Source organism: Brassica oleracea, chromosome C5 (assembly GCF_000695525.1).
Source record: "Brassica oleracea var. oleracea cultivar TO1000 chromosome C5, BOL, whole genome shotgun sequence".
In the NCBI taxonomy this organism is placed as follows: domain Eukaryota; kingdom Viridiplantae; phylum Streptophyta; class Magnoliopsida; order Brassicales; family Brassicaceae; genus Brassica; species Brassica oleracea.
In genome coordinates this window covers 19407972-19427153 of record NC_027752.1, presented here as the reverse complement: position 1 = coordinate 19427153, position 19182 = coordinate 19407972, and the positions used below count along the sequence as shown (strand labels likewise).

The window sequence follows — 19182 nt, the reverse complement described above, 5'->3', positions numbered from 1 at the left end:
TTCAGTCATAAACGGTAATTAATTTTCAGTCATGGAATATGTTGATTTGTAACCGGTTATACATTTGTAGATATAACAAGTTTCCAAACTGTTTTCATTACTTAGAGGAGGTTGGGATGACGAGATTAAATGTAATGGGAGAGTGCTGCGTGAGCTCTTCACGGAGGAGAAGCTTGCGCTTCTTTACCGTTACTCTTTTGAAATAGAGAAAGCCAAACAAACGACTCAGGTAAATGTGAAACAATCAAAACATCTGTCAGAGGACCACCTGAGTAATATGATTCGTGGGGTAGATATCAGCAATAATGATGGAGAAGAAATACATAAATCAAAAAGGTTCTTCAATACGGAGAGACAAGGTAAAAGAAGATAAATATATATTGATGAAAGTTAGGAGTTGAAAAATCTTATTCTATTTATGGACAACCAGATATTAAAATATTCCATAAAGAGAGGTCTATTCCATATTTAACCGAGGCTATGTTTATAGGTTTCAGAACCAAACCTATTCCGGCGAAGAGAGGTAATGTTCAAGAAAGTTCACGGAGGGCAAGCTCTCTGGAACAGTATAGTGAAGATGTAATGTTCTTCAGCCCAACGATGGGAGATATGGTTGGTGACACTGACTATTGGGAAACATGTGGGAGTGGAAGCTGTGATAACATAATAAACCTATCATCAGAACTACACTTTGAAGATGAGCAATCCCCAATGTCTGAGAACGAAATAGTTGACATAGATGGATCATCAACAGGTTATACGGCCGCGGCTGAATATGTTAATGCCGGTGAAATACATAACACTAGTAAGTAGTAGGCTTAATACAGAACAACCATATCCGACATCGCGCGAAGGGAATTCAAACGAAGGTTAGTGAAATTTGTGGTTCAATACTAAAATTTTGTACACCCTTGTTTACTGACATAAATATGTGTAAGATACATAAATGAGAACTGGGTATATTCCAACTGGGCTGGAGAACAGAGGAACATTGCGTCGTCGAAATGAAGATGTTGGAAACCGAGTCCAGTACATCAATATTGAATCTGATGCCGATCCATCAGACTCTTACTACGGAATGAATGCAGATGGAGTAGTGGGCGACAGTTTCTTCGAATCTCGTGACGGCAAGGGTTTGTATTAGTTTAAGTGAACACTATTTAGACTATCAATCAGGAACATTAATGTTTACAAATATTGTAAAATGTAGCATAAATAAATACTTGTTAAGTTAATGTCGAACATTTGAAATCAACCTACTTAATCGTTCTATAATTCCTAACTATGATACATGTTAAACGAAATGCAGGTTTACAACAACATAACACTGATGTATATGTTGGAATGGTTTTTAAAAACAGAAACGAGTTTAAAAAGCATATGACAATATTTTTCATCCGGAATAAATTTCGATTTCAAACCACTCGATCCGCCCCCGGAAGAATGGTGCTCAGATGTTTCTGCCAGAATTGCAAGTGGCGAGTATATGCGGTAATTCTAAAAAACACAGAGTTGTATGAAGTGAGGAAAGTTGATTTACATCATTCGTGTTCTGTCGATGGTCGGGCTGGGTACCAATCACAAGCAACACATGCAGTAATTGGTGGGATGATGAAATCAAAGTTTGCAGGCAGAGGCGGAGGTCCCAAACCAACCGAAATTATGCAAGCAATGAGAGGAGAGCACGATGTTCCTATTTCATATGGGAAAGCATGGAGATCAAGAGAAGTGGCGTTAGATTATGCAAAGGGTTCGGCCGGAGCTTCATACAACCTTCTCCCTTCTTACTTAGAGAAGCTAGTCGCGGCAAATCCTGGTACAATTGCGGAGGTCCACACTGAATCCACTGGGGGCATTGACGACAGGTTCAAGTACATGTTCTTAGCGTTAGCTGCAAGCATCGCGGGTTTCAAATATATGCGAAGAGTGATTGTAGTTGATGGTACACATTTGAAGGGCAAATACGCGGGGTGTTTGTTGACAGCATCCGCTCAAGATGGAAACTATCAAGTGTTTCCATTGGCTGTTGCGGTGGTAGATGGGGAAAATGATAAAGCGTGGGAATGGTTTTTTAATAAGCTGACTCAGTTTATTCCCAACGAAGAAGATGTAGTTTTTGTGTCTGATAGGCATCCCTCTATATACTACGGACTCGCAAAGGTAAGAATTTAAAGTATATGTTCATTGTAAATGAAAATGTGACCATAGAAGAATAATTGTACTTAAAAGCCACTTATGTCGGACTATATTCTTTATAACCGGATTTATATATAAAATAAAGGATTTTCAATGACTTGGCATACAATTATGGTTATCTCTGCGACGGTGAATTGTAAATTAGTTATTTTAGAGACCAATTTCTTTTGAAAGTGTGTATATTCAGCTAATTAATCCAATATTTAACCCATCATTGTTACTTTTAGGTTTACCCGTGCAGTCGACATTGTGCACGCATTCTACATTTGAAAAGAAACATTCAAACCTATTTCAAGGATAAACACTTGGGTTTCCTCGTTGGGAAAGCTGCAAGGGCGTTTCGAGTGTGTGAATTCTACTCTGCCTTCAATGAGATAGAACGAGTTAACGCCTCATGTGCAGAATATCTGACGGGAATAGGCTTCGATCACTGGGCAAGAGCACACTTCAAAGGAGATTGTTACACATCATGACAAGTAATGTGGCGGAAACATGGAATGCAGTGTTGCGTGAAGCAAGGGAGTATCCTATCCTTCCACTCATCGAATACATACGCTCGAAGGTTATGACCTGGTTTTCTATGAGAAGGCAACTACAATGTAAAGGAGATAACCATCTCACCCCCCGAGTTTCGGAAATTGTGCAAGCTAACTTTGAGAACTGTGGAATGTATGAAGTTAGCGTAATTGCACGTGATCAGTATGAAGTGAAATACAAACTGGGTTACATATTTCATGTTAACCTAGCTTCACACACGTGTACTTGCAATGAATTTCAGTCACTGAAAATTCCATGCACGCATGCGGTCGCAGCTGCAATAAGGTACAAAGTAAGAGTCGAAAGTTTGGTTTCTGAATGTTATACATTAACAACATATAGGGCTGCTTATGCGGCTATCATAGCCCCAGCAGTGGAACACGAAAGTGTGCAAATCCTATCGAGTGAAGGCTCGTGTAGCCAAGTTAGCGTAAATCCACCAGCAACCATGAGGCCACCTGGAAGACGGAGGAAAAACCGAATTTTATCAAGAGGAGAATTCCAGGTAAATATACTCGTCATAGAAGGTTAAATAACAGTAATTTTTTTAAATAATATTTGTATACTATGCAGAGGAGGGGAGCAAGGAAACGAACATTGTGCAGTCGATGCAAATGCGCAGGGCATAACCGAGCAACTTGCAAAACGACGATATGAAGTAGTAAAGTATATGAAGTTTGGAAAGAGTCAACCTCGGATGATGAAGGTGTATGCAGGTTTGGAGAGATGTCAAATAAGAAATAGTGTAAAATAAGTTTATGTAAATTTAATGATATGGGGAGGGGCCAGATTATCTTAATTCCCGAGGGACTGTAATATAAATAAACTCTTTCAGTTGAAAAAAATGTGTCGGCGTTAATACATTAACATAATCACTTCGGTTCGCAGACATAGCATAAGTAATAATAATACAAAGACTTGTGATATGAGGATGCCGGGCTTATAGAGCAAACAAGATTCACCAAAGAACAAAAGGAAGAAAGAAGAACAACACTTTTCAAATCTTTGAAAACATGAAGGCAGAGACTGAAACCTAAAGTAAATGGTCTTCATGATCCAAAGCTCAACCCATTTGAAAGACACCTCCTAGTTCGGTTTTTCGGTTTCCTACAGGCTCATGTACTGTGTACTAACTTATTCGTAATAAACAATAAACAAAATTTTCTTCTCTGTAACAAAAGTTGTTGGATTTGTATTCTGTAATAACAGATTATAACTCTACACTATATTCACCTAATTAATATTTTATTACTTTTATATTTCATGAATTCACTATTTGATGTCTGATTGTTGGGGTTTTCGTAATTGTTTTAAAGATAATGGCAAATGTGAGCATATAGTAAGTAATAATGCGAACACAAAAAGGCGATAATGTTCGAGATTTGTGTTACATAAATTGAAGAATGGCGTTATGGTACCTACGGACCAAAAACTACAATCTTTATCCATACATAAACAAACAAAGACTTACCAAATTTTAGGACAAATAAATTTAATAACTCCAACACAACCACGGTCTTTCGAAGCTTCAACTACTTCAGGGTTATCATTACTATGCATTGTACGACCTTCAATTTCCTCCTCCATTGACCTCTTTCTCGCTTCCTCCATAAGTTTCTCCTCGGTCCAAGATTCATCGACCCACTTGAAGAGATGTTGTTCCCCCTTTCTTTACGACATAAACTACTCCATCAATCAAAACAAAAGAAATTCATATTCAATCAAATGGAATTATTTTACCTTGACTGCAATTTTACACCTATAAAATTCGCGATTGGGATTCTTCCTGGTCTTCGACACATAAGTAGTGATGCCACATCCACACCAGCACCGTGTGGGAACACCATGAAAGGACCATACATTTCGACCTGAAGAAGATCCTTCACATCTGACACTTTCCTGCCCAGATCTAAATTTTGGTAGAAAATCCAATAACAGAACGTAAGGAACGAATAACCCAGATCCATACATAAAGATGCATTAAATTCACAAGAAGATAATGCGGAGTTGACGATTTACCGATAATTGAATTCCTCACATTCGATCCGTGACTCGCCCATGGCCGCTTTTGAAGTTTTTTCCCTGTAACAGGAATATTTGGGGCATAAAACGTAAAATAAGATATGTGTTTAGAAATGGGGATAAAGGTCAATAAAAGTTCCTGAGAGAGACATTAACAGAGGTGTACTTGGAAACCTACACCCAACACAACAAAAACAATGTGTTATACAGAAAACCACGTGACAAAATTATTGACATGAAATAAATAGATACACTAATAGAACGTAAAAAGGTTTGTTGACAGTTTTTATGATTAACCAATTTAAAGATAACATTTTAGAAAACCTGATGTATATATAGAAAACCATTTACGATCACACTCAACGAAAATCCTTGCGAAGACATAAATTCAAACATATTGTAGTACCTAAAACGAAACCCCTTCAGACAGGAGTTACAAAAACCGGAGGTCTAAGATTCAACAAATCCGGATTGTACGTATAAAGCCAACGCAGTTGGTTATTCATAACCACCAAACAAAATAGTTAAAGTAAACATTAAACAACGTAATTATGAACAAAACAAACACACCAATAGAAATTGGAAACCTAACTCAAACCACGTGTTTAAGTTCAAAAAAAAAAAAAAAAAAAAAACTCAAACCACGTGTCATTTCAAACACCCAAACTCCTTAGCTAATTAAAAAATCCAAACTTTATTCTCAAAACTGAACCGAAATCACCATACTTAGTTACCGACACCCATAAGTAAAATTTATACATATTTATTTAACAATTCCATAGTATTTACTAATTATTTAGTTAAACCTAAAACCACCATTTATATATATTTATTTGAATATCTCAAACTTTTTTACTGAAACCTGATATATTTATTTAACAATTACATTGCACCATATCTGGATACCAGTGATATATATGGACAACCATTATCTATAACCAGGACAGAAAAACCTTGCTCAATACATAAACTAAACAATATCGTACAAACCGCCATTGTTATTTCATAAACTAGAGTTTATTCGGCAAAGTAAACACTAACCACCGCACTTATAAACGAACCTCAAAACCATTTGTAATTTGATACGTAAATCCAAACCACTTGATATTTCATAAATCCAAACTCCGTGGTTTTCCTATAACTGAAACCGTATGTTGAAATATAAAGACAATGCACAATCACGAACATATACAAAACTAAATCGAATAAGTTAAATAGAAACCTAAACCCAACCCAATAGTAGAACATTAACGTTAACTCTTTTGGTAGAATCATATATAATAATAATAGCATAAATGTAAAGGTAAACGCAAAACAAACGAACAAGTACGTTTATAGGTGAAGTATTAAAATTTTGTATGATTGTAAATTTGAAAACCAGTTATACATATATAATAAGTTCTACTATAATCTTATTGTACAACAAAAACAGAAACTCAAACATAAGATTTAATCAATACATGCATGTCAACGTTAACCCATAGAAGATTGTGACACTATCCCGAACAACACTGATTATATAAAAAAAACCATACAATACAACCTATTCTGTACACCCACACACTCAATCGAAAACTAATTCCAATAATTAGGAGATGGAGTACGAGATATGAAAAGTGGTTCTAACCGAATTTAATTAACTATTAGATGGGATTAGCTTTTACAGCCAGCTATACGAGTCATCATCCATAAACTAACAAAACTTATATTAACCAATATAGAGAACCTTTAAATTGACCACAACTTTTATCAACAATCAAATTGCCAACTAGATTAGACTTTAAAAATATTAATTTTTGTCTACAAAAATCTAAATTACAAGAAAAAACAATAATATCAATTGTAGCGACGATATCACCGCAATGTAAACTCTAAACTCTAAAATTTAAACTGTAAACGCTAAATCAGATAACTAAACCCTAACCCAAATGCTAAATCCTAAACCAATATTTTATCGTATAAACCCTTAAAGTAAACTTTAAACCCAAACTGTAGACCCTAAACCAAAACTATAAACCCTAAACCAAACCTACTCTAAACCCAAAACTTAGTTATGGAATTAATTACGGCAATTAGAAGAAATATTTCAAATTCAAAGGTATCCATATATTTTCTCAACCACACTACAAAACTACCATTTATATATTTTTATTTTAATATCTCAAGCTTTTGTACAGAAAACTGATATATTTATTTAACAATTACATTGGACCATATCTGAAAACCAGTGATATATATAGAGAACCAGTATCTATAACCAGGACTGCAATTCCTTGCTGAAGACATAAACTCAAACATATTGTACACACTACCCTGGTTATTTCATAAACTAGAGTTTATTCGTCAAACTAATCACTAACCACCGTACTTATAAACGAACCTCAAAACCATTCGTAATGTGATACCTAAATCCAAACCACTTCGTATTTCATAAATCGAAACCCCCTTGGTTTTCCTTTAACCGAAACCGTATTTTGAAATATAAAGACAAAACACAATCACGAACATATAGAAAACTAAATCAAACAACTAATATAAAAACCTAAACCCATCCCACTAGTAGAACATTTACGTTAACCCATTTGGTAGAATCATATATAATAATAATAGCATAAAGGTAAAGGTAAACGCATATCAAACGAACAAGTAAGTTTATAGATGAAGTATAAAAATTGTATATGATTGTAAATTTGAAAACCAGTTATATATACACAATACATTAGACTATAATCGTATTGTACAACAAAAACACAAACTCAAATATAAGATTTAATCAGTACACGCATGTCAACGTTAACTCATTGAAGATAGTGACACTATCCCGAACAAAACTGAGTATATACAAAAACCCATACAATACAACCTATGATGTACACCCAAAAACTATATCAAAATCTAATTCCAATAATTAGGAGCTGGAGTACAAAATATGAGAAGTGGAACTAAGCGATTTTAATTAATTACCCTAATTAAAATGTGTATATTCAGCTAATTAACCCTTTTAATTAACTATTCGATGGCTTTAGCTTTTACAGCAAGCTATACGATTCATCATTCATAAACTCACAAAACTTATATTCATCACAACTATTTTCAACAATCAAAATGCCAACTAGATAAGAATTTAAAAATATTAATTCTTTTTTTTTAAATTCGAAATTCCAAAAGGAAAAAATGTTAATTTTAGCGACGCTATCACCGCAATGTAAACCCTAAACCATAAAAGTTAAACTGTAAACGCTAAATCCAATAACTAAACCCTAAACAAGAACTCTAAATCCAAATGGTAGAACCTAAACCAAAATTATATCGTATAAACCCTTAAACTAAACCCTAAACCCAAACTCTTGAACCTAAACCAAAACTATAAACCCTAAACACAAACCTACTTTAAACCCAAACCTTAATTACAGAAATAATTACGGTAATTATAAGAAATATTTCAAACTCAAAGGTATCCATATATTTTGTCAACCACACTACAAAATTATTTAAAAAAAACAGAGTTCGAACTACTTCAATAGATAAGGAAAAACATGTGGTTTAGCCATGTTTATACCATTTAAATTCTCTAAATAAAGGCTACGTACAAATAGAAAATAATAGGAAATAATATCATAACATAACTTAAAATATCTATCCAGGTTTTAGTTGTATATAACAGCTATATGAAAATACGACCGGGTAGATGTAACGAAAATTTTTCCAACTATTTTCTTAACTATAATTTTGCTGGACTTCCTAATTATCTTTTCATATGTGTATTTGCAACTAAATAGCCCAAATTTTATAGCAACAATTAAGGGAGAGGATATGGTTTGTATAACCAAATTGTATATTATATGATAATATGGTAATTGAAAGATGTGCTTACATAACAATACGATAATAGTAATTCTTATCCAAAAGCCGAACTGAAAGATGTAACCATTTTTAAAAGTAATTTTTTGGGGTGAATAATGGTGTGTAATTATATAAGCACGTGACGCTGTTGTGTCCAAATTTCAAACCTATTACGTAATTGAGTTTCCTTCACATGTTTAACTGAACCTGTTGTTTTATTTTTAAATACCGATTTAAAAACTTAACCGACACATAAACCGCATACACTATTGAAGATATTTTCCATTTTCGCAACGAAGAAAACCCCTTTCAAGAGGTGCGTAATCACTTACTTTACCAAGAGTTACTGATGTGAAAACATTATTAATTTACTAAAAATAGGAGAAGGCCTGAGTTGTCATTTAAAGAGGTGCGTAGCGATGAGGACCTAAAGATAGCTAGGCTGCGTGCATTTAATGAAGGGATATGGTTTGGATTCTGTGGTTTTTTTTTGGCGGTACAGAGTGTGACCGGTAAGCAGATCATTACGATTTGATATAAAAAGACACAACCTCTAAGTTCATTTTCTACTGCACCGGGTTCTATAAAAACAGGCTACAACAAAGCAAAACTTGTACGAGTCTTTCTAAACAGAGAGTATTTCAGAGGTCTTTTCCATAACGTGTATATAATGCAATTAGGGTTTGAAGTAGTAACCATACCGTAACAATATATTGTAAGAATCGGTGGTGATAAATTTGACTTTCCTCATCTGCAGATGGCTCGCCTTGTTAGGGTGGTGAAGGGAGAATGGAGGAAATCGCAACAGGGAGTATGGGCATTCCATGAAGATCCAACATCTATGTCGCATGCTACATTAGTTCGTGAGAATGAACCCATCCAGCGGGTCCAAACCATTGTTAGAGGGGTATTTAACGCTACGACCCAAACTCCTATTGGCATAATTTTTCAGCTTCCAGATTGGCTTCTAGAGCCGGATGGTGAGACATGCCCACCTCATAACATAAAGACGACCAGTGACATCCAGTTGCTGCTGAGTGTGCACTCATGGAACACAGACCCAACACTGTGTGTAATAATAGGAGCAGAAGCCGTTGCTAAGTATGACTTCATCTGCAGGGCACCTTTCACTATCGGAGCAAAAAAATTTCTTGCAGACGGAATCACCGAGGAAGAGCATTTGGCTTCGATTAGAGGTCAGTGAACAAAAATATAACATTAATCTTACATGTTAAGTAATGAATAAATCGATAAAATAAGATTGTATTTATGTATATGTGACAGATTTAATAAGAGGTTATGAGATTACATGCAGTACAAAAGTATTGCACGAAATTTTCGATGAGGACAAGATGGTGCTTCTATATCGGTTTTCTTTTGAGATCGAGAAGGCAAAGAACTCTCTGGACCTTAACGTTGCTGTCGGTGATGGTAGTGGAGATCATGTTATCCCAGTGGTTAATAATCCAAACGGAACAGGGCATGTGGTGGGAAATATAAATCGGAGTGGAGGATCTATAGAGTTAACTGGTGGCAATGTATCAGGTACTCAGAGTAAAATTCCAGTAGACATTTAGTAGATCCGGTTTTACAATATGTGTAATAAATCCTAAATATACCAGAATAAATAGATACACGAATCACATTTAAAATGACCTCCTATTTGACAAGTTTAATAAATTTTCCAGGCTTTGGACAACATGAACAAATAATAAACATGAATGATTCAGGTATGTATGATGGATGCGGAGGAGGGTTTATCCCCAATTTGCCTCAATCATACTATCGAAATCCTTGGGGAGGGGAAGAAATGAGAACTAGATATTGGGAAAACATAATGGATTCAAGGTACGCACTTGAGCTCCAAAGAATCTATGGTGTTCCCGGATCAGAACACGTTGGCTACCAAAACACTTATCTCATTATTGGGAACAGCAGCAGTCCATATCAACATCCACTAATGTTTCTCAGCGATGACTCCTCCCGCGCTTCATCAGGACAGGATAATACTAACGGTGTACACCGAAGAGAGGGAAGTATATCTAATATTGGAAGTCAGAACCCGGCCACTGAGGCAATCTTACTGCGAGGTAAGCAAAATACATTTTACCCTAATTCATTCCTTCTCATGACTTGAAAGCGTAGATATATCTAATTATGTTTCACTTCAACTACACACGAAAATAGGTGAGTCCTCGGTAATGGGCGGGGAAAGGAACATTAAAAGAGAGGCAGAAGGGAGTGTAACAGGAGCCCAAGGCAACAGTGAAGTAGTAGGAGGTTCCCTTGCTGAGACGCCAAAAGCAGATAATGAGGTAGAACCGGAACTAACTCCCATTAAAGTTGAAGGCAACGACGGTGGAACAACTGATCTCTAGAACTAAAGCAAAAATAATGTATGAAGTAAGAGTGGGAACGTGTAATATTTTGGAAGCTAAAGTGAAGGGAAGTTGCATTTTGGATGTCTCATATCGGGGAGTACACATAAGTTAGTATTAACGTCAGATGTGTGTATAACGTATCGATAATGTCAGTTGTGCGTGACTGAATGTTATGGTAATGTCAGTACTGTGTATATTTCTAATGCTTTGGTGGAGCAATGTAAAATATGTTTAAGTATTATAATTTTTTGGATAGAATTCGATTTAGATTCTTCCGGATCTGGGTAAGTTTGTATGAACCTAAAAATATCTAATAATCTATATATTTAAAAATGTTACTAAACAATTTATAAAAAGGTAAAAATCCGTACGGACGTGAGGATCAAGCTCTAGTTTACTACTATCATGTTTAATGTTACCTATCTAAGTTAACAAAAAAAGATTCTAAGTCAATGTAATTTCTGTATTTGAAATTTGAAATAAATCAGTCACGTATTTTTCTATCGTTTAAGTTAGAAACTTTAAAAGAAAATATAAAAGAAAAAATACCACTAGTTCAAGAAACAAACTTGTCAAAAAGAAATTTAAGTAATGTTTTCATCAAAGTATTAAAGTACATTAAATATATTAAGAGTTTATCACTTCTTACTGGGCATAAAATCTAGAATCTGAAATCCGAACCGGACCCAAATCGAAAAACCTGATCCGTTATCCGATCCGAAATATAAAAAATACCAAAATGGGTCTTGTAGGTGGTACAAAAAATATCCAAACACGAAGTGTTATTAACCGAACCAAAATGGATAACCCGAAAAAACCAAAATTAATAGTCAATATAAATATTTTGAAATATATAAGTATTTCAGTTATTAATTCAATATTTGTGGTAATATGATATATAAAAAATAAATATTAAAATTTTAATAAATTCTTTAAGTATACAATTAGTTATAAATAAGTACTTTTAATTTTGCTCATTGAAATAACAAGTGTATTCTCAGTAAGGTAATGCATATTGTTTACAAATAATGATTGTTTTCATGTTTGATTTACATTTTATTGTTATTTTATTAATTTCATGTATGATAGATTAATTTTTATTTAATTTAGGTATTTTTATTTATGTTTTGTGTTAAATTTTTGTTTTTTACTTCTGTTATATCTGAACTGAACCGATATAACCCGAATTCGAACAATATATGGTTATTTTATGGTTTTAGGATACAATATAATTTTGAACCGAATCTGAAGTGTTATTATCCGAACCCGACCCGTACTAATAAAATTTTAGTAAATTTAGAAACGTAAATCCAAAAACCCGAAAATCCGAAAAACCTGATCCGAATCCGAATCCGAATGGGTAGGCGTAGCTCTATCGTTAACAACTCTCGCCTTTATATTAGATCTATACCGAAGTGTTTGTTCCGACGAGACAACAAACACAAACTACAAAGACACGTAACTGTCACAGTCCTCCACCAATCATACTCAATTTCAGTCTTTTGTCTTTTGCTTTTTATGAGATTTATCATAGTTTTATGATGATATTTCCAGGAATTTTTTTTTTCTGAACACAGTACTATACTTCCAGGAATACTAGCATATATTTTCAGTAAAAACTATTACTACAAAATTTACTGGGAAAGGTATCGATGATCTATACTATTAAAGCATCATGCACTTTGGATTTTTTCCAGTAATTACTTTTAGCTTTTAGTCTAACCGTGATTTTCACTAAAGGTAATTTAGACATTTTAAAATTGAATCATTTTCGACTAAACAATTAATTTAGAAAATACTCCAGAAATATAAATAAAAATAATTAAATGTATATAATCTCCATTTTCTATCATTTCCTTTTATGCACTATATTTATTATTCTAAAAACTGGTTACATCAATTTTTTATAAATATTCTCACTATAACTTTGTTTTTATTTATTATTTAAAGCTTATTATATTTAAAACTTATAATTTTACTATTTACCAGAGTGTTATAAATTTATAATATAATATTTGTAGTATGATTAATATGAAAAATAAAATATCAAATCTATATAACAATGAATGTTAATACAATATCACATAATATTAAATATCTATAGTGGGATGTGTCAATTAAAAAGTTGTTGTAGTATACGCTCTAGATTTTTTTCTTATATCTTATCTTATACTATTAAAGAAAAATCTTTATTAGGATTTCGCCCTTAATTTTTGATTGGTTTTGCTGTTAGAAGCGGGTGTACCATAAACCCAATACCCTAACTTACGAACAATAAACGGTAGTATATTACAGTTACAATACCGTTAGGAGTAAAAATTCATAACTATACAAATCCTAAACCATTGAATTTTAACAATAAACTATAAAATTCCATACAAAAGAATATTGCATACAGAACGTCTGTATACCAAATGTATCAGATTATTGACAACTATTTTTCTCAATTTATTAAGTTTAGAACTATTTGTTTTACATTTTATTAAAACTTTAGCAAAGCTAAATATGAATATCATTTTTATTCTCATTATATTATCGGTATATCCCTAAACAAATCCCTTCTTATTAGCATTCATGATTTGATATATCATTTTTAAACAAAACATATAAAACAATTAAACATTTCAAAATAAATTAAACAGATTATTTATACGACGGGTTTAAATAATTTGAAATTACTGCAATTTTAGTCTACCTAAAAATTAATAAATCATACATACAATCTAAACATAAATTATAAATTTATAAATTAACTATAGTACAATTTATAATATTAGATACATAAAAATATTTTAAATACAATTATTCATGTCCATTTAAATGGCGAGTCAAAATCTAGTATATATTTCATATATAAATATTTGTAGTGTAACATGTCATTCAAAAATTTGTTCAATCGGCTGACGAAATATCTTATCTCCTAATTTCATGCATTTAATATTTAATGTTTATAGTGAAATATGCCAACCAAAATTATGGTGCAATCCACTCACGAGTAGGGATGGCAATCAAGGACCTGGACCGCGTGCCTGACCCGTAAAAGTTTGCTGCAGGGTAGGATTGGGCCTCCATATAGTAAGCCTGCAAAATTGCGGGCCTCGCAGAACGGGTTAAAAGCGGGACGGGTCAAAAGTGGGACGGGTTCAAAGCGGGACGAGTCGAAAGCGGGATGGGCTACAGGTTAACCTGCGGGATTTTGAAGACCCGCAACCCTAAGTCTCCATTTCTGCTTTCACCTAAAACATAGAGAGAGAGAGAGAAGGAGATTCGACATTATGTACCTCCGGTGATGGTGGTTTCAGGGTAGATGATGCTTCCGGTCTCCCAAGCGCCTTCGATCTGCACCGGTGGAGCTTCTTCGAGTCATCATAAGAAACTTGAAAAACTCACTTTCTACCGAAGAAGAAGATCTAGTTCTCGCAATGGGTTCTTCGTAGTTTTGCCTATATGTATTTGTTCACATTATCATACATTTTGGAGTTTTAGGTTTCAATATATCTTTAACTGACTTCTATTATTCTTATTTGCAGAAGATGAAGTTGATGGTGAAGAACATAAATCTCCATCTTTTTGTCGTTTGTTGGTGATAAAGATGAAGAATAAGAAGTGTGATTGGTTTTTTCTTTTTATTTATTTTTTGGATTAGCATCTTTGAATTGCTGTTGGTTTTATTTAATTTTGGATTCAGAAAACTAAAGCATTTGTTATGAACTTATAAGTTATAATATTTGGATTCAACAACTAAAGTATTGTTTATTTTTAAAATGTTTGGAGTCTAACAAAAGTAATAAACTAGTGTTTTGATCCAACTAAAATCTTTTACTAACAAGTGTATTGCTTTATCCAGTTCAATCCTCGTCTAAACTCACTTACTGATGCGTCATGAAACTGATAAAGCGTCCTAATCACGTCTTGAAGCGTTCAGGAGTCATATGTCCGTTTGTAATTTTATGTCCCGTGGACCGATCCGCAAAGGCCTACATGTTTTGTGGTACGGGTTTGGTCAGCCATTTTGAGGACTGCAGCCCGCGCGGACCTGACCCGCCGTGACCCGCTCGAAAACGAGCGCACTGCGGTACGGGACGAGATGAGACAGATCAACCTGTTTGACATTCCTACTCACGAGATATTATCATTTACCTTTATTAACAAGATATTCCAAAAATAATCTTACCTTATAAACATAATATTTTTTGAGAATTTATTAAAGAATATTATATTTCAAAGCTTCTCGTGGAAACTATGTCATTTAGAAACGTTTACTAATTTACTATATATATAAGACATTCACAACAGAGAAACGAAGTCACTTAATTTTTATGACTTTATTTTTTATGTTTTCGATTTAGTAAATTTATTTTATTTTAAAATGTTAAGACTTTATATATATACATATATTTTTTGTTTGCTGATTATGGTTTTGGTTTATGTGCAGATGAACTATCATAATGATTTCTCTTTTGAAGCCCCATATGATTTGATCATTCTTCATTTTCTTCAGCTTTTTCATGTGACCTAAACAGTTGTCTTTTCTATAAATCTCAGGTAAATTCATTATCTTCACATTTAATATTTATTTTCTAGATTAGATCTAATCATGGTCAGCTTAATGTCACAGATTTAATTCATTGGAATAGCTACTAAAAAATAGTCGCTCAAAGAATCCAAAACTCTTTGACATCAACCCTTCACACATGGGATTGTATTGGTAAGTTTTCTTGACTTCTATTTTCATTTTAATAAGAGTATGATGTAAACACTAAATAAACCAGAACCATTGTAAAAAAAGTCAAATATCTTCATTATCGTTTATTTTTCTTAACCATGTTAATATATTTAATTTTTCCAACAAAATAGTTGTGATTTCGTGTAACCTAATTCTGTCATTAATGTGTATCATTGTCTTGGCAAATTTATCTGATTTGATTACAACAATATATTCAGAACTTTCTAAACTATATACTAATATTCCAAAGAATATTTTAAATTTATTTTGTTAATCAATAAAATTGTCTTTAAATATTAAAACCACATTTTCAAAAGTAAATGAATATCTTTGTTGTTTTATAAACTACAAAGCAAAGCAAACTGCTACAAATCATAAATGTAGTAGGTTATCTCATACAAAAACGCATAATCCGTTAACTAACAAATTTTTATAGAATTTAAATGAGAAATTCCCTATAATAGCTATTTTTAAGTTTTTGTCACAAAAATAGCCTTCAATGAAGAAAATGACAAAAATAAGTTTTATTAAATGGTAAAAATGTATGTAAAAATACATTTTTACCCTAGGGTTAACTAATCTAGACTTAGGGTTTAGAGTTAAGGGGTGGGATTTTGGGATAGAGTTTCAAACTTTAAAAAATAAAAGATAAATATTAAAAATTTCAAAATAAAAAAGGCTATTTTGGTCATTTTATTTCTTGAGAGTAATTTTTGTGACAAAAACTTAAAAATGGTTATTTGAGAGAATTGCCCAATTTAAAAAGAAAATAATATCCTCACTTTTAAATATATATGATGTCCAGTAAAGTTTAAATGATTTGGCATAATCTGTGATAGAAATATTAAACTCTAATTTTTTATACATAAATTATAATTCGATATGATTTATATTTGAATTCAAAGAGTGAAATGTTGTCACCATATGAAAACATTAAAAAGAACTCTCTAAACGTTGAACTCCAAATGTTTTCCCATATTTTAAATGAAAGTTCAATAATATATAGAAAACATGAACTTACAAATATTTGACACATTTATATAAAATTTGTAAAAGAAAAAAATACTCGAGCTTTCAAAACGCGGATCAAAATCTAATTTATTAATTAATTTAACAGGCTTAATTGTCCATTTTACACCAGGAAAAAAAATGCAACAGAAAGCAGCTGAGCTCACAAAAATTATACTTACACTAGCTACAAGCCGGCTCCCGCCGCTTTTGCTTTAGAAAACTAGTATTTGTTTCCACAAAAAGAAAAAACTAAAATCTGCCATATGCACAATAAACCAACCATGACCGGTTTCAGTTTACTACATATCAAGCCTGGTTTACCATATCAGCAGAATTTACGAACGTGCCGTGAAAACCATACGGTACTCTTGATGGCAACTTAACGGTTGCTTCCAGTTCCAACGTAACGGCGTTAACAATCTGAAGCTCCGATTTCCAACTCTCCTCGTCGTGAACAAACGACATAATGTAACCGTCATCTTCTCCGTCGGATTCTAACCCTCTGGGTAAGAAAAAAGGTTCACCTCCGTATTTTTTATAACCGTAAAAATGATTTTTAACTTCTCCGGTTGAAAGATCCACTTTAGCGAATCCAGATACTTTAGGCCACAGTTCGGCTATGGCTAGGTACGCGTACCGGGTTTTCCTCCCAAGAAAATTCCGGTTCACCATACCAGCTTCAAGATTCATCTGAACCGAACCGGGAATTATAGTTCTTCGCGTGGATTTTCCGGTTTTAAGATTTAACCGGATTTCAGACAAAACACTGTTGAGCTGCTCATCACACTCGTTGAAGATCGAATCCGCCGGAGTCATACAAGATCCGATCACAACAACCTCATCAGTCTCCGGTGACTCCCAAGCGTTCCACAAGTGGAAACAGAAAGTGTCCGGAGACTCTACCCAGATCATCTCCGACGCGTCCTCTGCGTTTTTCGGCAAAATTGCAAACCGGGAAACTTTCTCTCCGTCGTACTTAACCGGTGATTTCCCGAGAAACATGTCGGAGAGCTTAAACACAACTTGTTGATCAGGAATCACGACGAAGTTCTCAGTGATAGCGAAATCGTGCATCATCGTCGGACTCGCGAGAGGAATCTCAACGTCCGGCGACTTCTCCCCTTCCGGCGAGAATCTGAAGTATTTCAGGTACGGTTTCTTAACGACGTCGTAGCTCAACGCGAATAGCTCCTTCGTTTCAGGGTCAATTTTAGGGTGAGCGATCATGGCGGAGTTTAATTGTCCGTCGAAGTCGAATCTTCCGACGGTCTCGAGATCGCCATCATCGGTGACGCGAACTTGGTAAGGGAGATCGTCTTCAGACATTGCTAATAACCGGTCGTGGAAATAAACCAAACCGGCGTTAGCGACTCCGGTTCCGTTACGGTGATTTAGTAAACCGAATAAACCACGTGCGTAAAATAGCATCAACCGAGCGATACCGGTGTGACCGTGTAGCTCGCCTATGGCTTTAGGGTAAATCGGAGAACCAAGACGTTTCTCCTGAACCAATCTCTCGGTTTCCGTAAACCGGCACGAGTAACTCGCGTCTCCGTTAGTAATTTTAACGGCGTGAACCATGCCGTCTCCGTCGAAGAGGTGATGGCCAGAGACTGGCTCGAAGAGTGGATTAGCGCCGTTACGTAAATAAACGCCGTCAATGCAGTCAGGGATTTTCCCGGTAACGGAGAGTGATGATTTAACGGATTGCTCCGGCACCGGAGCGTAGTTACCGGAGATCTGATGGCGAGGATCAACGGTTTTAGGAAGAGGCTGAGAACGCTCGCGAGAGAGTAATGCGGCCTCGGCGAAGTCGAAAGCGGCGGAGGCGGCGCGTTGGAGAGGATTCCAGTGAGAAGTGTCCTTCTCCGGAATTATGGGGTTTGGCGAAGGGTAATTTGGGAAAGTTAATAAAGCCGGAGAGTCTGTGACAGAGTTTGTTGAGAATTTACGGCGTCTGGACTTGGTGTTGGTGTAACTAACGGAGGATGACGGTGAAGGAGCATCGAGATCTGAAGGTGCAAAGGAGAGATTGAGTTTGGCTGTGTTTGTGTTGGGTTTTCCCTCATTAGCCCAAGAATAATAACTAATCAAGTTATAACCCAAGAGCCCAAGAAGAGGAGATATGTAGAGAAAAATGGAGAAGGATGAAGAAGTGTGTAGAAGAAGAATTGTGTAGAAGAAGAGAAAAAGTTATGGAGTTAGATATTTTGAAATAAATAATAATTTAGAGAAATCTAGAACTTGTTGGAGTGTGCTCCTCCACTTGTATAAATAGGGGTGCTTGGCACCATTTGTAATCATCCCACATCAAGAAAACAAAGAGAGAAAACATTTGTAAGAGAGAGTTCTCAAAACAAAATCTTTGTAAACCCTTTCCAAAATTATAAAGAGTCTTCTTCTTAAATCTTTTAGTTGTCTAATCTCATCTTCATCTCATCGATATTGGGTAATTTTCCCAACAAG

At 34.4% G+C, this 19182-nt stretch overlaps 3 protein-coding genes and 1 long non-coding RNA gene across 4 annotated transcripts in view; 2 read left to right on the top strand and 2 right to left on the bottom strand.

Annotated features, from left to right (window-relative positions):
* The first annotated feature begins 946 nt into the window (after window positions 1-946).
* LOC106344717 lies at window positions 947-2669 on the top strand. The gene is made up of 3 exons (XM_013784036.1): window positions 947-1133; window positions 1511-2160; window positions 2424-2669. Exons 1-3 carry the CDS (start codon window positions 947-949, stop codon window positions 2667-2669), a joined length of 1083 nt encoding a protein of 360 aa, XP_013639490.1.
* A 1435-nt stretch (window positions 2670-4104) lies between these two features.
* On the bottom strand, window positions 4105-4898 carry LOC106293961. Its single transcript, XR_001260693.1, has 3 exons — window positions 4753-4898; window positions 4474-4642; window positions 4105-4402 (listed from the first exon to the last, which is right to left on the bottom strand). It is a non-coding gene; the product is annotated as an uncharacterized LOC106293961 (long non-coding RNA).
* A 5517-nt stretch (window positions 4899-10415) lies between these two features.
* Window positions 10416-11042, top strand: LOC106294375. The gene is made up of 2 exons (XM_013729926.1): window positions 10416-10688; window positions 10786-11042. Exons 1-2 carry the CDS (start codon window positions 10436-10438, stop codon window positions 10974-10976), a joined length of 444 nt encoding a protein of 147 aa, XP_013585380.1. The 5' UTR covers window positions 10416-10435; the 3' UTR covers window positions 10977-11042.
* A 5794-nt stretch (window positions 11043-16836) lies between these two features.
* LOC106293405 (probable 9-cis-epoxycarotenoid dioxygenase NCED5, chloroplastic) overlaps window positions 16837-19182 on the bottom strand; it is a 6370-nt gene continuing 4024 nt past the window's right edge. The window contains exon 2 of the mRNA XM_013729085.1: window positions 16837-18763. Coding sequence (XP_013584539.1) covers window positions 17023-18763 — 1741 coding nt within the window. The 3' untranslated portion in view covers window positions 16837-17022. The remainder of the gene's footprint in view (window positions 18764-19182) is intronic.

What these genes read in the sequence shown, in the direction of transcription:
- LOC106344717 (XM_013784036.1), top strand. Translation starts at nt 947, where the DNA reads ATGAGAACTGGGTATATTCCAACTGGGCTGGAGAACAGAGGAACATTG. An exon ending in CGAATCTCGTGACGGCAAGG is followed by an intron (nt 1,134 to 1,510) that starts GTTTGTATTAGT and finishes TAAAAAACACAG; the next exon opens with AGTTGTATGAAGTGAGGAAA. An exon ending in TATACTACGGACTCGCAAAG is followed by an intron (nt 2,161 to 2,423) that starts GTAAGAATTTAA and finishes TGTTACTTTTAG; the next exon opens with GTTTACCCGTGCAGTCGACA.
- LOC106294375 (XM_013729926.1), top strand. Translation starts at nt 10,436, where the DNA reads ATGGATTCAAGGTACGCACTTGAGCTCCAAAGAATCTATGGTGTTCCC. An exon ending in TGAGGCAATCTTACTGCGAG is followed by an intron (nt 10,689 to 10,785) that starts GTAAGCAAAATA and finishes ACACGAAAATAG; the next exon opens with GTGAGTCCTCGGTAATGGGC.